This window comes from Salvia miltiorrhiza, chromosome 7, assembly GCF_028751815.1.
Source record: "Salvia miltiorrhiza cultivar Shanhuang (shh) chromosome 7, IMPLAD_Smil_shh, whole genome shotgun sequence".
NCBI classification, from domain to species: domain Eukaryota; kingdom Viridiplantae; phylum Streptophyta; class Magnoliopsida; order Lamiales; family Lamiaceae; genus Salvia; species Salvia miltiorrhiza.
Genome location: NC_080393.1, coordinates 55,422,586 through 55,439,577, shown reverse-complemented (window position 1 = coordinate 55,439,577; position 16,992 = coordinate 55,422,586). Strand labels below are relative to the sequence as shown.

The window sequence follows — 16,992 nt, the reverse complement described above, 5'->3', positions numbered from 1 at the left end:
TCCTCTAAATCAACAATCAAAATACAACAATATATTATCAACAAAAAGCACAAGTGCAGAATAACATATACAGTCGAGCATTGTATACTCAAACTAAAATACCTAACAAACAGTTTAGCCGGCATTCTCTTTCAAACAGATGACAGAACTCAGCAAATTGTGCTTCTATAGTTAATACAACATCAGAAAATGATGTACAGATCTCAAACATAATGACAGCATAGCATAAAATGACATGAACTATATAACCAATCACTGCTCAAAATCATTTCCGAGGGCAAAAAAAGGTTCTCAGCAACACATACATTTGATAGCCACCATTTCTATAAGGATGAAGTTTATATGCTCCAATAGAAATCAGATTAATTCACTAGAGAAACACCATAAAATCTTGAGTGTTACTTAAGAACAAGTACAAAATAACATAAGAAATAATTTCTAATAAACTGTTTGCAAGCGGCGACGAGGCCGGTGGCGGTGGCGCTTCGCGGCAGGGGACGAAGCAGGAGATGGCGGAGGCGACGAGGCCGAGGCGGCGACGCTTCGGATTTCAAGCCCCAAGCCGCCTGGAACCCTAGATCTACCACGCCTGGATGTCTGGAACCCTAGATCTGCAACATCCACCCACAACCACTGCCGGATTTGAACCAGCAACCTAAGGATTAAGGCGGCGGCGGAGATGAAGGCGGTGGAGATTGACGGCGGCGGCGATGGAGATGAAGGCGGTGAAGATAGACGGCGACATCGATGGAGATGAAGGCGGCGGCATCGATGGAGATGAAGGCAGTGGAGATAGACGGCGACGTCGATGAAAATCGGTAGAGATAGACGGCGGCGTTTCTCGATGGCGATCGGTGGAGATAGAGAGAGGAGAGGAGAGGATGCGTGAGAGAGAGAGATGATGGAGAGAATGAGCATGAGAGAGAGAGAGGCAGGGAGGGTGAGTGGCCATTTTTATAGTTTTTATGTTAAGGGTAAAATTGTACTTTCACATAAAATCTAGCCAAATTTTAAAGTTTTTATTTGACTGGCCAATTTTTAAGTTTACTATATAAAATAGGCTAGATTCATATATTGACACTATATTTATTTATAAGCCTTATCAATAGCTATAGATATATATCGTATAAATTTAGTGTAATATCTAATGAATTAATATATTCTTATTAGTATATAATATGCAATATAACTTTAAAATAAAATATGTAATAGGGGTAGAATAGGCAATCCACAAGTTGTGTCTTAGATTGCTTAGGCTCCTTTTCTATTAGTATGAGATCAATGTGGAAATGAAGATTTATTTCAAATTATTTTACATAATCAAATTAAATTGAAGAACTTATTTATTTTATATGATCAAATTCAATTGAAGAATCTATTTATTTGAAAAACATCTATAATTTTAGGATTGTATATGCTGAAATTTAATAACAATTTTTTTTATATAGATTTTGAAGTATGAAGTTTAAAATAAATTTAATGTTGAAAACTATTGCAATTAGAAAAAAAATGTGAAAAACTACGTATTTGTAATACATATTATAATTATTTATTTATCTAGACATTATCATGATAAGTTCAATAAAATATCAATGTGGTGATAATGATAAACTAATGTATGAATGGAGATTAAGCCTTTTATTTAGATATATCATATGAAATTAACGTGGGAATGAAGATTTATTTCAAATTATTTTATATGACCTAATTAAATTGAAGAAATGATTTACTTCATATATATCTTTGTATAATTTGATTTTATTTTATATGACCAAATTAAATTGAACGACTTATTTATTTAAAATACATCTAAGTATCATTTTATTTATTTTAAATGGTCAAATTCGATTGACAAACCTTTTTTTTATTTATTTTATATGGCCAAATTCAATTGACAAACCCCCCCCCCCCCCCTTTTTTTTCAAAAACGTCTATATTTTTATTTAGATTTGCAAATATTGAAATCTAATTACAACTTTTTTTAGATTTTGAATTATGAAGTTTAGTATAAATTTAATTTGAAAAATTATTGTAATTATAAAAAAATGTGAAAAACTATTTATTTGAAATACATATTATAAGTATTTCTTTATCTAATTTTCCATGATTAAATTTAATAGCATATCAATGTGGGAAATATAGATAAGCTAATGTATCCATGAAAATTGAGCCTTTTATTTAGATGATGATGAATTGATGAAGTTTAGTACTCCTCCGTCCCACGAAACAAGACCAAGTTTTATTTTTCGTCTGTCCCACGAAGCAAGACCAATTTCTAAAAACAGCAAAAGAAATTAGCTTTTATTCAACTTTTCACTTTTTCACCTGCTACACTCAACACACAAAATACCAATTTTTTAATTTCAGTACTGAAAAGAACTAGGTCTTGCTTCATGAAATGGGGGAGTATTAATTTTAATATGAGATAATAGAAGATAAATGTAAACATGCTATATAGTGTAGAATTAAGAACGAAACAAACATTATTAAATTGTAAGAGTGACACATAGAATAATGAGTGGATTTTGAAAATAACCACTTTTATATAGTAAAAATAAATTTTATCCACTAATATAAAAACTTAAAAAAATACCCACATTTACCATTTTACCCTTACATATAAAATTTTTACAAATACCCACTGTTTACTGGTTATGAATTCAACTGGAATTCACAACTAAATTCAAGTATTAGTTGTGAATAACAAGTGTTGGTTGTGAATTCGCGTGAATTCACAACCACCACTATTTCAAGTTATGAATTCACAACCGATAAAACTTGAATTCACAACCAACATTATTTTAAATTGTGAATTCACAACCAATGAAACATGAATTCACAACCAACACTATTTCAATTGTGAATTCACAACCAACGCTGATAATTCAGTTGTGAATTCATAAACCTGGTTGTGAATTCAAGAACATTTGTACAAAATTGCGCGATTTTCATCAATTTCTTTGTTATTTATATGTTTTTTCGATTACATTCAAATTGAATTCAACATTTCCACAAATTTCTCTTCAATTAGAATCTCAATCTCTCAAGAAGTGATAATTTCTTTGAATAAAAATTAACCCTAATCTTCAAAAATGCAAACTGCAATATCTTTTCATTGCTAGCCGGAAGTGGAAGGCCTGGGAGAATCACTTCCGCAACCAGAAGAAGAAACTTGATGGAGGCGGCGGCGATCAGCCGCGAAGGACCGACTAGAGATGAGAGAGAGAGGAAAAAGGCGAGAGGAGAGAGAGAGAGAGAGAGAGAGAAAAGAGAAAGAGAGGAGAGATGTTTTTGTAGCAAGTTTTCTGAAAATTTGAAGAAATCTCCAGCATACAGCCATCTTCAATAGGAGAGTTCTCTTGCAAAAAAACTTGCAACCACTATACCAGTCAGAATGCCGAGCAAATCAGGCAACAATGCTGGGACAGGCCCTCCAAAAGACATCAACTCCTCCATGGTTAATTTTAAAATAGTTCCCTCCAACCAGATCCCGATCTGAGGCAATTTTTCACGTGTGCAATATGCATTTGACCAGGAACCGTCAAGCAATTAACAGAAAAAGGCGAGGATGAATCCGATCGCCACCACCGCTGCGAGCTGCACGCCGAAGAGATCTAGCATCAGCCGCAAATGGAGCTACCGGCATCGAATTTCCACTCTGCATCTCGCCGTTCCTTGGAGTCCTCATCTCCGTTGAATTCACATTCCGCCGCCGCCGTCCTCGTCGCCGCGAGATCTGCGTCGTCTGGCGCGGCCCCTCCCGCCACCGCCGTACTCCAATTTGCAGCGCAGCTATTGGGTGGAGGAGAGAAAGAAAGGGGGAGGGAGAGAGAGAGCCAGAGAGAGAGAGCGTGCAGAGAGGGAGAGAGGAGAGAATGAGAGAGGCTAGGATTAGGTTTGAGAATTTGACCATTTATATGGAGGGGTATTTCAGTCTTTTCATGTAAAAAGTGGGTAAAATTTTATATTTTTATTTTAGTGGGTAAAATTTATTTTTACTATATAAAAATGGGTATTCTTATATATTAACACTAGAATAATACTATAAAAAATAATGGAGAGCTTTTCTACATGCAGCTCTTTATATAATTAATAGATAGATAGATATCTGTTGACAATCTTCCATGGCGGCGGCGTCGGCATCAGCGACCGACGGTGTATCATCCCCTGCTGCTGCATCACAAAAGGTTTATTTGTTTTGCTTGTGCGATTGTTTAGATAATGACAGAATGCTCGAAGATGTTTATGTATTTGATATCGATACAAACCCTATGCTTCTAAATCTAAATGCTCCTGTAGCTCCTGCTATTCGATTCGATTGTGGGTATCCTATGGGTATTTGTATTTTAAATTCGAGGCTCTATTTGTTTGACGGTTTCCATCATAAATGCAATCCTAATGGAAAATCCGTGCATTTCTATGATTTTCCTTCTTCCTCCTCATCTTGTTCTGCTGGAAAACCAGAACTTTTGGCCATGGAGAAGTTGCAACAGTGCCCTTCTATGATCGGTCAGAAATTAGATCCCGTGGCCATGCCAACTCCGGATCGTACAAAGATCCTCGCATTTTCAGCAAGAATTATGGTGACGGCTCGTACAGAGGGATATGTTGAGATATACGATTATTTGAATGGAACCTCAGAGGAACTGCCCCTGCCCCTTTACCCGATCATCTTATGAGTCCACCTCAACCATATTTTTTTATTACTGCTTACTACTTCACCAACGACACCACCTTTATCCTTCACACTGATACTTCTGTGGGCCTCACATTAAGTCTTGATCTCAACCAAAAGCAATGGAAGGTGATTATGAATGACTATACTTGTTTGGATGGTGCTGAGGTTGTTCGAGTCACTGATGGTGATTTAGGGGTGTCTAGGTATGAAGTGTATGACATGATTATAGGACAAAAATGTAGCAACATTCCTCGTAATCCCAATGTAGATGAGCGTTTAGTACGACGATTTTATAAGGTGATGACTCTCGTAGACGCAGATCTTAATCAATCACCAAAAATTTGCATTCTATATACGGATTTTGATTGGGAGCATAGGAGAACTCCATTCCGTCCTCGTGTTTACATTGACGTTCACCGGATCGATCGTGCTGCCACAATATCTCGTGTTCGCAGAGTCACCCGCGGCGGTGGTGGACGACGTGGTGGTGTCAGGGGATCTGGTGGTGGACGACATGGTGACTACGTTTACATGGAATCAACAGTGAATATAATCAAGAGTTGGAGTTATGAATTTGAGCTTAGCATTCCGTATAAGATGTTTGAGCCCTCCGCCTTGTATACCAATCGAGTAATTTTGAAATAGGTTTGTTGCTTCCACGTTTTTCATATTATCATTATTATTGTTATTGTTTGAGAGGGTTCATTGACGTTTTCTTTTTTGGCAGATCTCTCTCTATCTTTGCTTCACTGGTAGTGGGTTATCAACTCGCAAAATACAGGTAATATTGCAAATCTCAGCATATAGAACAACTTTTAAGTATTTTTAGAACTGAAGATCGAACAACTTTGTTACTATTTCATAATCTAATTCATGAATTATGTGATTGCTATATCATTTCATCGATCTATCTGATTTAGTTATTATGCAACGCTCTCATTTCTTCCACTCTGCTTTGAATTGTTCAATAGACTCTAGTTTCGTTTGAAAGCTTGTAGAGATTCACAAGAGGCAAGCACACAGATTCAAGCTTATAGCTTTATGTTTGAGGAATATACATATTTCCAGTTATAGAGTTCATTCATGATTATGCTGCTTGGGCTCCAAATTTTCAGCCACCTTGGTCGATTCTCGTCGTTGTCAGCATGTAGAAACTTATTTAAGCATTTTGATGTTGTGAAAGTGCAGGTTCCAGGTCTTCTAAAAGTATGGTACTTGCACTACAAGAATTCAGCTGATAGACAATATAATATAAGCAACCGTTTTCGAAAACTGTTGTCTATAAGTTGATAGACAACGGTTTATAGCATAGACGTTGTCTATTAGTGAGAATTAAGACGACACGTCTAAAAACCCAATTGGGTGGACGACGTTGGGTAGTGCTGTTGTTTTTGGTCTTTTCCTTGGAGCTGGAAGCTTAATACACGGTGGCAAATCTTAGTATTAGACTTGGAGAATCAATCCATTTATGCTAGACTATGAGTATTCTTGAAACTAATGTGCTCCTTAATCCTTCTTATTTTTAGTTTGAATGCTGCAAGAGATAACTTCGTTTGTGTCAGTGACGAATAGGCAGTGGATGTGGTGCCAGATTTTGTTTCCAAGTCTGATGATGGTCATGGTTGCAAATAATAATGTACAAGTTGACAATCCTTCTCATCTTGTTATTTATATGAGTGCCCAAGGCTATGCTGCCTAGACAACCACTTTCCTTTGTTTATATACTAGTACGAGAAATTAGTCCATAGTTGATATTTGTTGCAAATAAACTGAGATGTTAATTTTAAAAAATAAGACATAATGTCTAAAAATAAAAATTACACAATTTTATTAAATTGAAAAAATGACAAAATTTGCATATATTTTGTAGGACAGAGGGAATAATTTGCAGGAGTTACCCTCTAGCCTTTCAAACAGGAATGAATTCTGTAGGCAAATTTTGAAAACTAAACCCTCTATTTGACAAATTAAATTTTGCAAGATTCATATAGATTCTTGTAATTATGTAAATACATAGATTCCTTATTGAGAGGCATAATCCTAAAATTAGAACCATTTCTCAGAATATACAATGGCATCAAACCATATAATACAAGAATTGCTGCATTTATCGCAACTACTTCACCTATTCTCACTATAGAACACACATCAAAATTTCATCAAAAGTGAGAAGACAAAAATTTACAAATTAACATTCAACATTTGTTTCTCTTCTCACTCTTAACACCTTCTCTCTCTCTCTCATCACACAAGAGTGACCAAGCTGTTGTCACTCTGATCCATCAGCTTCTTCGAATCACACCTGTAGCTCGTGATGTACTTCTCGGCGCCGAGGAGCGGCGCGACGTCGTACTCGGCCTTCTTCCGGTGATTGCAGGCATCGAGGGGGCGGCAGCGCTGGAGTATCTGCACCACCTCCTTCATGGAGGGCCTGCTCGTGGGCAGGGGGCTGGTGCACATGAGCCCGAGCTTGTACACGCTGATCATCTCCTCCAAGCAGCCCCCCTCTTTTATCGCGCGGTCGAGCACGTCCGCTACCGGCTTCCCCTCCCCGTAGCTCCTCCACGCCCACTCCGCCAGGCTCGTGTGCTCGTCCCCGCAGTTGGGCTCCCGCCCCGTCGCCAGCTCCAGCAGCACCACCCCGAAGCTGTACACATCGATCTTCTCGTTCACTTTCCTCGTGTAAGCATACTCTGCAACAACAGTAATTTACAATTAGCACCAAGCAAAAACAAAATACTACTCCTTCTGTCCCAAAAACACGAGACGTATTCATTTTTAGGCCGTCCACAAAACTTGTTACGTTTCCTTATATCGCAATTTTTTCCCCCTTTATTCTCTTTTCCACTTTTTCACTTAACGCACTTATCACACAAAATACGTACTTTTATAAATTCCGTGTCCAAAAGAAACGACTCATGTTTCGCGGGACGAAGGGAGTAATAATATAACTATTAATCCTTCCATCCCACTTATAATGTCACACTTTTTTTTTAGTTTATCTCATTTATAAATTATAATAACGCTTTTTAAAAATAGTATATGGTCTCTACCCACTTTATACTTTTAAATTCTTAACATCTTATTCTTAATCTCCTTACTCATTTTTATTATGTCATTCTAAGTGGAAAGGAAGGAGTATAACATAACACTTCCCCTATCTCAACTAATTTGATCACTTTCTTTATATGGCAAAAGTTTTTCCCTTTATTCATATTTAACACATTACACACTAACTCTTTAAAATTAATGTCGAAAAGAAAGTGATCAAATTAATTGGGACGCAGTGAGTAATAATAATAGAAAATTCTTATGTTCGCCAATTACCTGGGGCAATGTAGCCAAAGGAGCCGGCGATGGCCGACATCGTGTCGGCCTCGCCCCTCTTCGCCAGATTCTTCGCCAATCCGAAATCCGCGACCTTCGCGTTGAAGTCGGAATCCAACAGGATGTTGCTCGACTTCACGTCGCGGTGTATGATCGGAGGGCTGCAGTCGTGGTGCATGTAGCACAGCCCGTGCGCGGCACCCAGCGCGATCCTGAGCCGCGCCGGCCAGTCCAGCACGGCGGAGTTGGGCGGCAGAGCCTTCCTCTTGCTCCCGTGCAGCCACCTATCCAAGCTATGATTCTCCATATACTCATACACCAAGAGCTTCGAATCCTCGCTAGAGATGCAACACAAGAGCTTCACGATGTTGGAGTGCCGAACCGAACCTATTAAGTATAATTCATCAAAAAAAAACGCACGAAAATGTGCAATTCAAAAACAAGATACAAACTTTATAAGAGATAATATCCACTCTAGCCTTACTCATTTAAGGAAATTATAGGTAAGTAGATAAAAATATGAAAACTAATTCAAAACAAAAGATAAAAATATTACGCCCTACACACTTGCACCATTTACACGAATTTTATATATAATTAAAATTTGTGTAACATTATTATTTACACTGATTATATGAATTATGATTACGGTAAATCGTGTAATTGTGTAAAAATATATCTAAAATTACTATTATTCCTATATTTTTATCTAGGGCAATGATAAATGGACACCTAGTGTCCTGGACACTCACTTAAAACCGGAGTTTTTGTATTTAGCCAAAGTGGGTCGGTTTTTGAGTGAATTGGTTAGTTACTAATTTATCCCTTATATCTTATCATTTCCGGAATTTTTGTCTTTTATGTTTACTAATTTATCCCACCTCCTCCACTATTTTATTGTTTTGTCTTTCATGTTTTATCATTTCCGGAATTTTTGTTGTTCGGTTTCTTTATTTATATAGTTTTTTGGTTTCCTTATTTTTTGGTTTTTTATTTTCGAAAATGATATAAATCTTATAATTCAAAGTTTATATGTTTTTTTTATTTGGTATTCTTTTGATTATTTGTTTCAAAATATTATTATTGATTTGTTACCGATAATTTGGGGTTTCTTGTTAAAATAATCCTATATTTGTTTCCAGCTATTTTTTTTTTCAAAATTAATATTATTTATTTTTATTGATGATTAATTTTTTTTTGTAAATTATGTTTTATTTATTTTTTTCCACTAATTTTATGATTCTCCTAAAAATAATCCTAATTTTGTTTCCACATATTATTTTTTTATTGTTTCGAAAATATATTTTTTTCAGAAATTTTGTACTTTTATATTCGAAAATTATGTTAGTTTTGTCCAAAGATTTATTTATTTTTTATTTTTTTCAAAAATTATGTTATTTTTATTTGTTTCCACTAATTTGGATATTCTTTTAAAAATAATCCTAAATTTGTTTCACTAAGTTAGAGATTCTCGTAAAATAATCCTAGATTTGTTTCCACTAATTTATAGATTTTCATTCTCCAACAAATAATCCTAGATTTGATTCCACTAATTTAGAGATTCTCCTAAAATAATCCTAGATTTATTTCCACATTTTATTTTATTTTTTTATTATTATTTTTTATTTTGCGAATTTTATGTTAATTTTATTTGTTTCTACTAATTTAGAGATTCCCTTCAAAATAATCTTAGATTTGTTTTCATTTATATATATTTTTTCCAATATTTAAAAAAAAACATTTCGAAGATCATTTTTTTATTAAAAAACCGAAATACAAGAAAAAGATTATTGGAGGAAATAATCCTAGATTTGTTTTCATTTTTATATACTTTTTCCAATATTAAAAAAAAAATCGAAGATGATTTGGAAAAAAGAAACTAAAATACTAGAACGACGGCACACCCACCGCCGTCGAGCTTTGGGGCCTGCTCACAAATCGACGGTGCCTCTGGCGCCGCTTCTTTCTTCTTGGCGTGGTGGCGGAGCTCAGGTCAGAGAGATTTGCCGAGTTTGCGATGGGGAGGGGAGGTGCTGACGACGACGGAGGCAGTGTTATCTCGCCGGAAAATGATGTTCGATGGAGAGAGAGAGAGAGAGAGAAGAGAGAGAGCCCATCTTAATTAAAAATTAAAAAAAAAAATTGAACGGTGACTTAACGGTGTTAAAACGCAAGGGGGAAATTGCTTCGATTTTGCCACATTGAGATGGCAAACAACGCTCGTCCTGACTATGGGGTCCTGAGCGCGATAGGGACGCCATCGATAGGGGGGTATTTGCTACTTAACCCTTTTACAAATTCAGTAATTAATTTCAAATAATTAATTCTACTTTATTTCATTGACTATAATTATTTTCGACTTCGTTACTCACACAATACTATATTCATTTTGTTATAATTATATTACATTTAATAATTTATTATAATACATTCAAACAATGTATTCATTAAATAGTTTTGCGATCGAATCCAATCATATGATTCATATTTTTTTGCTAATTTTTTTTTCAAATTCACAAATTATTTTCAATACATTGCAAAATGTCATCGTATAATACATTGTTTCTCATCCAAATATATGTTAAATAGTTTCGCGAGCGATTTCCAATCGTACGAAAATGTTATTTTCAATTTTTAAACATTTATATTGCCCACATATATATTCCTTCATTTATAATATATTTATAATATATATGATTCTCTGAACAAAATACCATCGTATGATTCATTTTTTAATACTTATTTTTCAACTTCACTAATTTATTTCAATTCATTAATTCAATTTTATTTCATTGAGTTTAATCATTTCTTATTATTATTATTGAGTTTATTTCAATTCATTAATTCAACTTCAAACTATATTAGTTCATTTTCTTATTGAGTTTACAATCAAAATCTCATGCTTACGATTCATTTTATTTTATTTTTTCTCATTACTCGCACTATATTATTTCATTCTCTTATTTTTACATCGTTTTTAATAAAGTACTCTGTTATATACTTTTCCGAGCAAAATCGCATCATATGATTAATCTTTTTTTTTAAATTCACTAATTAAATTTCAACTAATCAATTAAACTTTATTTCATTGAGTATAATTAATTCGACTTTGTTACTCACACAATTGTGGTTCATTTTGTTATTATCATATCGATTACAATACAAGATTATAATATATTCAAATAAAGTATATGTTATATAGCTTTACAAGCAATGCACATGCGTACGATTCATTTTATTTTATTTTTTCTCATTACTCACACTATATTATTTCATTCATTCTCTTATTGTTATATCGTTTTTAATAAAGTATATGTAATATAGTTTTACGAGCAAAATCCATGCGTATGATTCATTTTATTTTATTTTTTCTCATTATTGACACTATAGTACTTCATTTTCTTATTATTATATCACATTATGTAAAGTATATGTTATTTTAGTTTTTCGATCGATATCCCATCATAATTCATATATTTTAACAAATTCACTATTTTAATTCAATTAATTAATTCAACCTTAGTTCATTGAGTATAGTTATTCGACTTCATTATTAACGCTATAGTAGTTCATTTTAATTTTCTATTATTATATCACGTTTATTCTATGTTATAGTAATACATTATCTTCAAGTACATGCTATATGGTTCTCTGAGCAAAATATCATCGTATGATTCATTTTTTAATATTATTTTTCCAACTTCACTAATTTATTTCAATTCATTAATTTAACTTTATTTCATCGAGTTTAATCATTTCTTATTATTATATTGCATTTAATACTATATTACAATTTATTGTTTTCAAATATATGTTATATAGATAACGACCGAAATCTCTATATATGTAGGACTGAGTATGCTTTATTTTTGTTTTCACATTCACTAATTTAATTCAATTATGTAATTAAACTTTATGAACATTGAGTTTTATTATTTCGACTTTAATACTATATTATATTATATCGCGTTTTTCGATCGATGTCCCGTCATATGATTCATTTTATTTTTATTTCTAATCCTTCACTAATGCGGTTGCCACTACCGGACAAGGTGGCAAAGTATTAATCACATATTATTGAGAATATCTAAATTAATGGAAACAAATCTAGAATTATTTTTAGAAGAATATCCAAATTAGTGGAAAGAAATAAAATAACATAATTTCCGATAAACCAAAATAATAAATCTTCGGAAAAGAAAAAACCAAAATTTTAGAATATCAAAATTACAGAAAAAAAAAATTTCGGAACAAAAATAGGATTATTTTTAGGATCTTCATAAAATTAGAGTAAACAAATAAATAAAAAATAATTTTCGAATAAAAATAAATAATATTAATTTTGAAAAAAAAAACTGGAAACAAATATAAGATTATTTTAACAAGAAACAAATAATCAAAAAAATTCCAAAAATAAAATTCAAATTTGATTTATATAATTAAGAAAAGCTTCTGAAATAAAAACATAAAAATAAGAAAACAAAATAAACGGAAAAAAGGAAACAAAATGAAAGAAAAAAAAGGAAACAAACTAAACGAAAAAAAAGAAATCAAACTAAACGAAAACAAACTAATTTTGGATTTATATTAACTATAAAAAATCTAAGGATACAAAAGTAAAAACACTAATTAACTAAAACCGGCCCACTTTAAAAAATGTAAAAAAACCGGTTTTTTAACCGAGTGTCCTGGACACTCGGTGTTCATTTGTCATTTCCGTTTTATCTATATAGCTATAATTACTTTAAGGCATTGCCTCACTTTATAAATAGGAGCGGACACACAAGAAGACCGAAGGTGTTTGAGCATTCACATCGGTCAACTCATTCAGGGTGACTCGAGACGATTTCTCGATGAATCGGCCGATGTAGGCTGCAGGTGACTCGAGGGCGACTCATCAGTTCAAAAAGGCGTGTGCGTAAAAATTTGTAACCTCTTGCCACACTAAAAATTTGATTTTAGCTCCCAATTTTTTTTTTTTACATCGGCCCCTATATATAAAGATACTCCAAGATAAACACCAACCTAGTATCTGAACCTCAGACAGGAACTCATAATTTATTTTAAATGCGAAGGAAATTCATTCACCAAAAATGTAAAATATGCTGAAAAATAACTTGAGGGGCTTTGTTTGAAAATGATAATTTTTTTTAAAATATGAAATAAGTATCAAGGTAAAAAAATTCGTTTGGGGGTGCTTGAGCTCCCCCAAAAATGAGATGCAAAGTTTACCTAGAATTTGAACCTCCGAGAGGAACTCCTTCTCGAGCTGGCGGTCGGCCTTGGCGACACTCCCGATCTTCTTCACCGCGACGCATTGGGCCCCGCGGTCGACCGGGATCTTGTACACCTTCCCGGAGCCTCCGGAGCCGATCATCTGGCTCTCCTGCAGCCGGGAGAGGATGCTGGCCTCGGTGAAATCTAGCCGTTGGAACGAGGTGAGCTTCCACGTGGTGAGATCGCGGCTCAGCTTCTTCCTCCGGTATTCTCTCACTAGGAAACGCGCCGTCGCGAGGGTGACCAGGAGAAGCACGATCGCTAAGACCAGAATCACCGCGAGGATTTTGTGTGATAATTTCTTAGATTGTTGGAGACGTGCGTAGCAGCTGGGGAGATTGGAGATTGGATTTCTTGCGCAGAGCTTCGGATTGTTGAGGAAGCTGCTTGCGTAGGCCATGTTGTCGAATTCGTCGGGGATTTTTCCGGCTAATCGGTTTGATGAGAGGTTGAGGGAAGTGAGCTTCAGCCGCCCCAGCTCCGGCGGGATATCGCCGGAGAGTTGATTCTCCGATAAGTCGAGGTCTAGGAGATCGGGCAGGGAGCCGAACGCGGCTGGTATCTGGCCGGAGAGTTGGTTTCGGGCTAAATTCAACCCGTTGAGCGACGACCACGAGACGATCTCCGGTGGGAGCTCGCCGGAGAGAGAATTTCCGTCTAGAGAGAGAGTGATCAGCTGATTGAGGGCGGTGAGGCCCTTCGGAATCGGCCCGGTGATCGAGTTGTTGCTGGCTTTGAACACGACGAGCTTCGCCCACGACGACGCCTCCGCCGGAATCCCGCCGGAGAACCGGTTGTTGCTGAGCTCCAAGCGCGTCATGTTCCACGCGATCCGGCGGGGGAGCTCGCCGGAGAATCTGTTGCCGCTCAGCATCATGCTGGTCATGTTGAGCCCGGTCCAGATCCCCGGCGGAATCTCGCCGGAGAATTGGTTGCCGTAGAGCTGCAGCGTGCGGAGATGCGGACAGTTTCCGAGCGATTTCGGAATCTCTCCGGTCAAATTGTTGTTGAACGCCACCAAGCCGAATAGAGTTTGCCCGGCGCACAAGTTTTCCGGCAAGTTTCCGGTGAAATGATTTTCGGAAACTTCGAAGTCTTCGAGCTTTGAGTAGTTCCCCATCGCCGGCGGCAGAGTTCCACTCAAATTGTTACTGAAAACCCTAAAACTCTTCAAGCTCGGAATCATCGCAATACTCTGCGGCATTTCGCCGAACAGGTTGTTTGAATGCAGAGTCAGAACTTCCAATTTATTCAATTTTCCGATATCTTCCGGAATTTCTCCGGCCAGATTGTTCATAGAGATATCAAGCTCCACCAAATTCAACGACTCGATCGTCTGAGGAATCACGCCGGAAAATTTGTTGTGGTACAAATAAACCACACTCAAATTCTTGAGCAAGAACAATCCGTGCGGGATTTCTCCACTCAATTCATTCACAGACAAATCCAAATGCTGGAGGCTCGACAAATTCGCGAAGCTCTGCGGCAGCACGCCGATCACATTCGCCTCCGTCATCCAGAGATATTCCAGCTTTGTCAGATTCCCGAATTCCGGCGGTATTTCCGCCGGCGCGAGGTCATTGTAAGCCAGCCGTAGACTCACGAGATTCGATAATTTGGAAATCTCCTTAGGGTAACTACCGTTGAATAAATTCATGTAAAGATTCAGAGTGATAAGCTCGTCCAATTCGCCGATGGCGGGAGGGATATCCCCGGCGAAGTTGTTGCCGCTGAGGTCGAGGAGTCGCAGCTGTTTCAGCCGGCCGATTTCCACCGGAATTTTCCCTTCGAACAGATTCTGCGACAGGTCTAGATACTGAAGATTTGAGCAATTCAAAATTGTTTTCGGAAAATCTTCGAAAAAATTATTGAAGGAAAGATAGAGAACGGTTAGATTCCGGAGGGAGGAGATGGATTCCGGAACGGTGCCGTTGAGGTTGTAGCCGCTGAGGATGACTCCGGTGACGGAGCCGCCGGAGCATTGGATTTCCGGCCAGTCGCAGGGAGACGAGCTGGAGTTCCAGTGGTGGAGGATTGGTGGGTCCCCCCATTGCTGTTTGATGTTGAGAAGGATGGCTCTATCGGCGGTGGAGAATTGCTGTGAAATGACGAGAATGGGCAGGGAAGAGAGGAGGAGGAGGAGGTGGAGGAAGGGTATTTTGGTCATTTGACGGCGGCGGCGGTGGGAATTGGAGGGAGCTGAGAAGTTTTTTGAGTTTTTTAGTGTGGTGTGTTTGTGAGATCGGTCAACTTTGGACAAATGGGATATATAAATGAAACTTGGTTTTCTGTTAAAAAAATAATTATTAAATAAATTGGCATTGGTTGCGATGATGTATGGGATAATATTGGGATATGGAGGAATTTAACTTACTACTTATTTAAATTTGGAAGTGTGTGGGGGAATGGCTAGTGTGCTGTTTGTGAGTGATGTGGATATAAATCCAAAGATTATATTTATTTCAAACTACAATATTTATTTCAAGTGATAGAAGTCTCGTAACTATATTAGTTGGGGGATGTAATAATTGATTAATTACTGTACAGTTGGAGTTTTAATTTTTTTAATTTTTTAATCTGAATTAACTAACCAAAGTCTTTGGAATTCAGGTTTTTATTAGAGTCTAAATAAATCTTGTAATGATATATTGAATAAATATTTTTAAAAATAACTAATTTTAGCTTAGAAACTTACATTTGACAAAAAAAATTATGTAATTATCGCTAATAGAAGTATGAAATACTTAAATTAAATTGGGGTTATGGCCAAAAAATACAGGAACTCTGAAAAAAGTTTACAATTTTCACCTGAACTTTCAATTGAGCCACGAAATACATGAATTTATATTTTTGTTGCAATTTTCACATGAGTTTCTCTTTCAACGAAATTAGAGCTTAATTGACAATCGAAATCTATATAATACAGTACTCCATAAAAGATGAGTTTTTTCCCTTCAATCTTTCCCTCTCTCTCTCTTCTCCCATTTTTTTTTCACTACTTTTATCTCTAGTTTTTTATATAATTTAATTCGTTTCTAAAGATCATCAAATTTGATCAATGAAAAAAATGTATCTTAAATTTAATTTTGTGACAAATTATTTAATAAGATATAAAAATCATCAAAAATGAATTTAAAACGAATAAATTACGAAAACTTTAAAATATTTTATTTTCTCTCTTCGTTAGAATCTTACAACTTTTTATTTATTTTTGTGTATGAAAATATCTATTTATTCATTATGATGTGTAATACTCTATAATAATAATAATGTGTAATGTTAATTTTCATTATCAAATTAATAAGTATAATTATCACTACACTTTATACAAAGTTGAAAATTTATGTTTTTAAATTCGAGATTTTATTGAGTAATTGATATGAATTATTTTATTTATTTTAAAAATATATTTTGCATTTATTTATATTTTTAATTCTATTTAATATTTATACTTATTTATTTAAACATGTAACTTATTTTTATGTTCGTCGTGCATCGCACGAATGGACATACTAGTTAAGTAAAGTATATTAATTTTTGCCTTCTTAGACCTTCGAACTTCTAAATACTCCTCACTATAATAAGTTAGACCAACATCAGATGAACTTCCGACTAGCAACTAAGCTCTAATTTCAGCGTAAGTCAAACTTAGGTGAAAATTGTAACAAAAATATAAATTTATGTATTTTTTGGCTTCATTGAATATTCAG

The 16,992-nt window shown here is 35.4% G+C and overlaps 1 protein-coding gene and 1 long non-coding RNA gene across 2 annotated transcripts; one reads left to right on the top strand and one right to left on the bottom strand.

Annotated features, from left to right (window-relative positions):
* The first annotated feature begins 4,093 nt into the window (after positions 1-4,093).
* LOC130994978 (uncharacterized) lies at positions 4,094-6,384 on the top strand. Its single transcript, XR_009091950.1, has 3 exons — positions 4,094-5,323; positions 5,406-5,459; positions 5,867-6,384. It is a non-coding gene; the product is annotated as an uncharacterized LOC130994978 (long non-coding RNA).
* A 295-nt stretch (positions 6,385-6,679) lies between these two features.
* Positions 6,680-15,634, bottom strand: LOC130994797 (receptor-like protein kinase HSL1). Its single transcript, XM_057919855.1, has 3 exons — positions 13,238-15,634; positions 8,006-8,392; positions 6,680-7,371 (listed from the first exon to the last, which is right to left on the bottom strand). The coding sequence occupies exons 1-3, from the start codon at positions 15,447-15,449 to the stop codon at positions 6,923-6,925; spliced, it is 3,048 nt and encodes a 1,015-aa protein (XP_057775838.1). The 5' UTR covers positions 15,450-15,634; the 3' UTR covers positions 6,680-6,922.
* Positions 15,635-16,992: the final 1,358 nt, after the last annotated feature.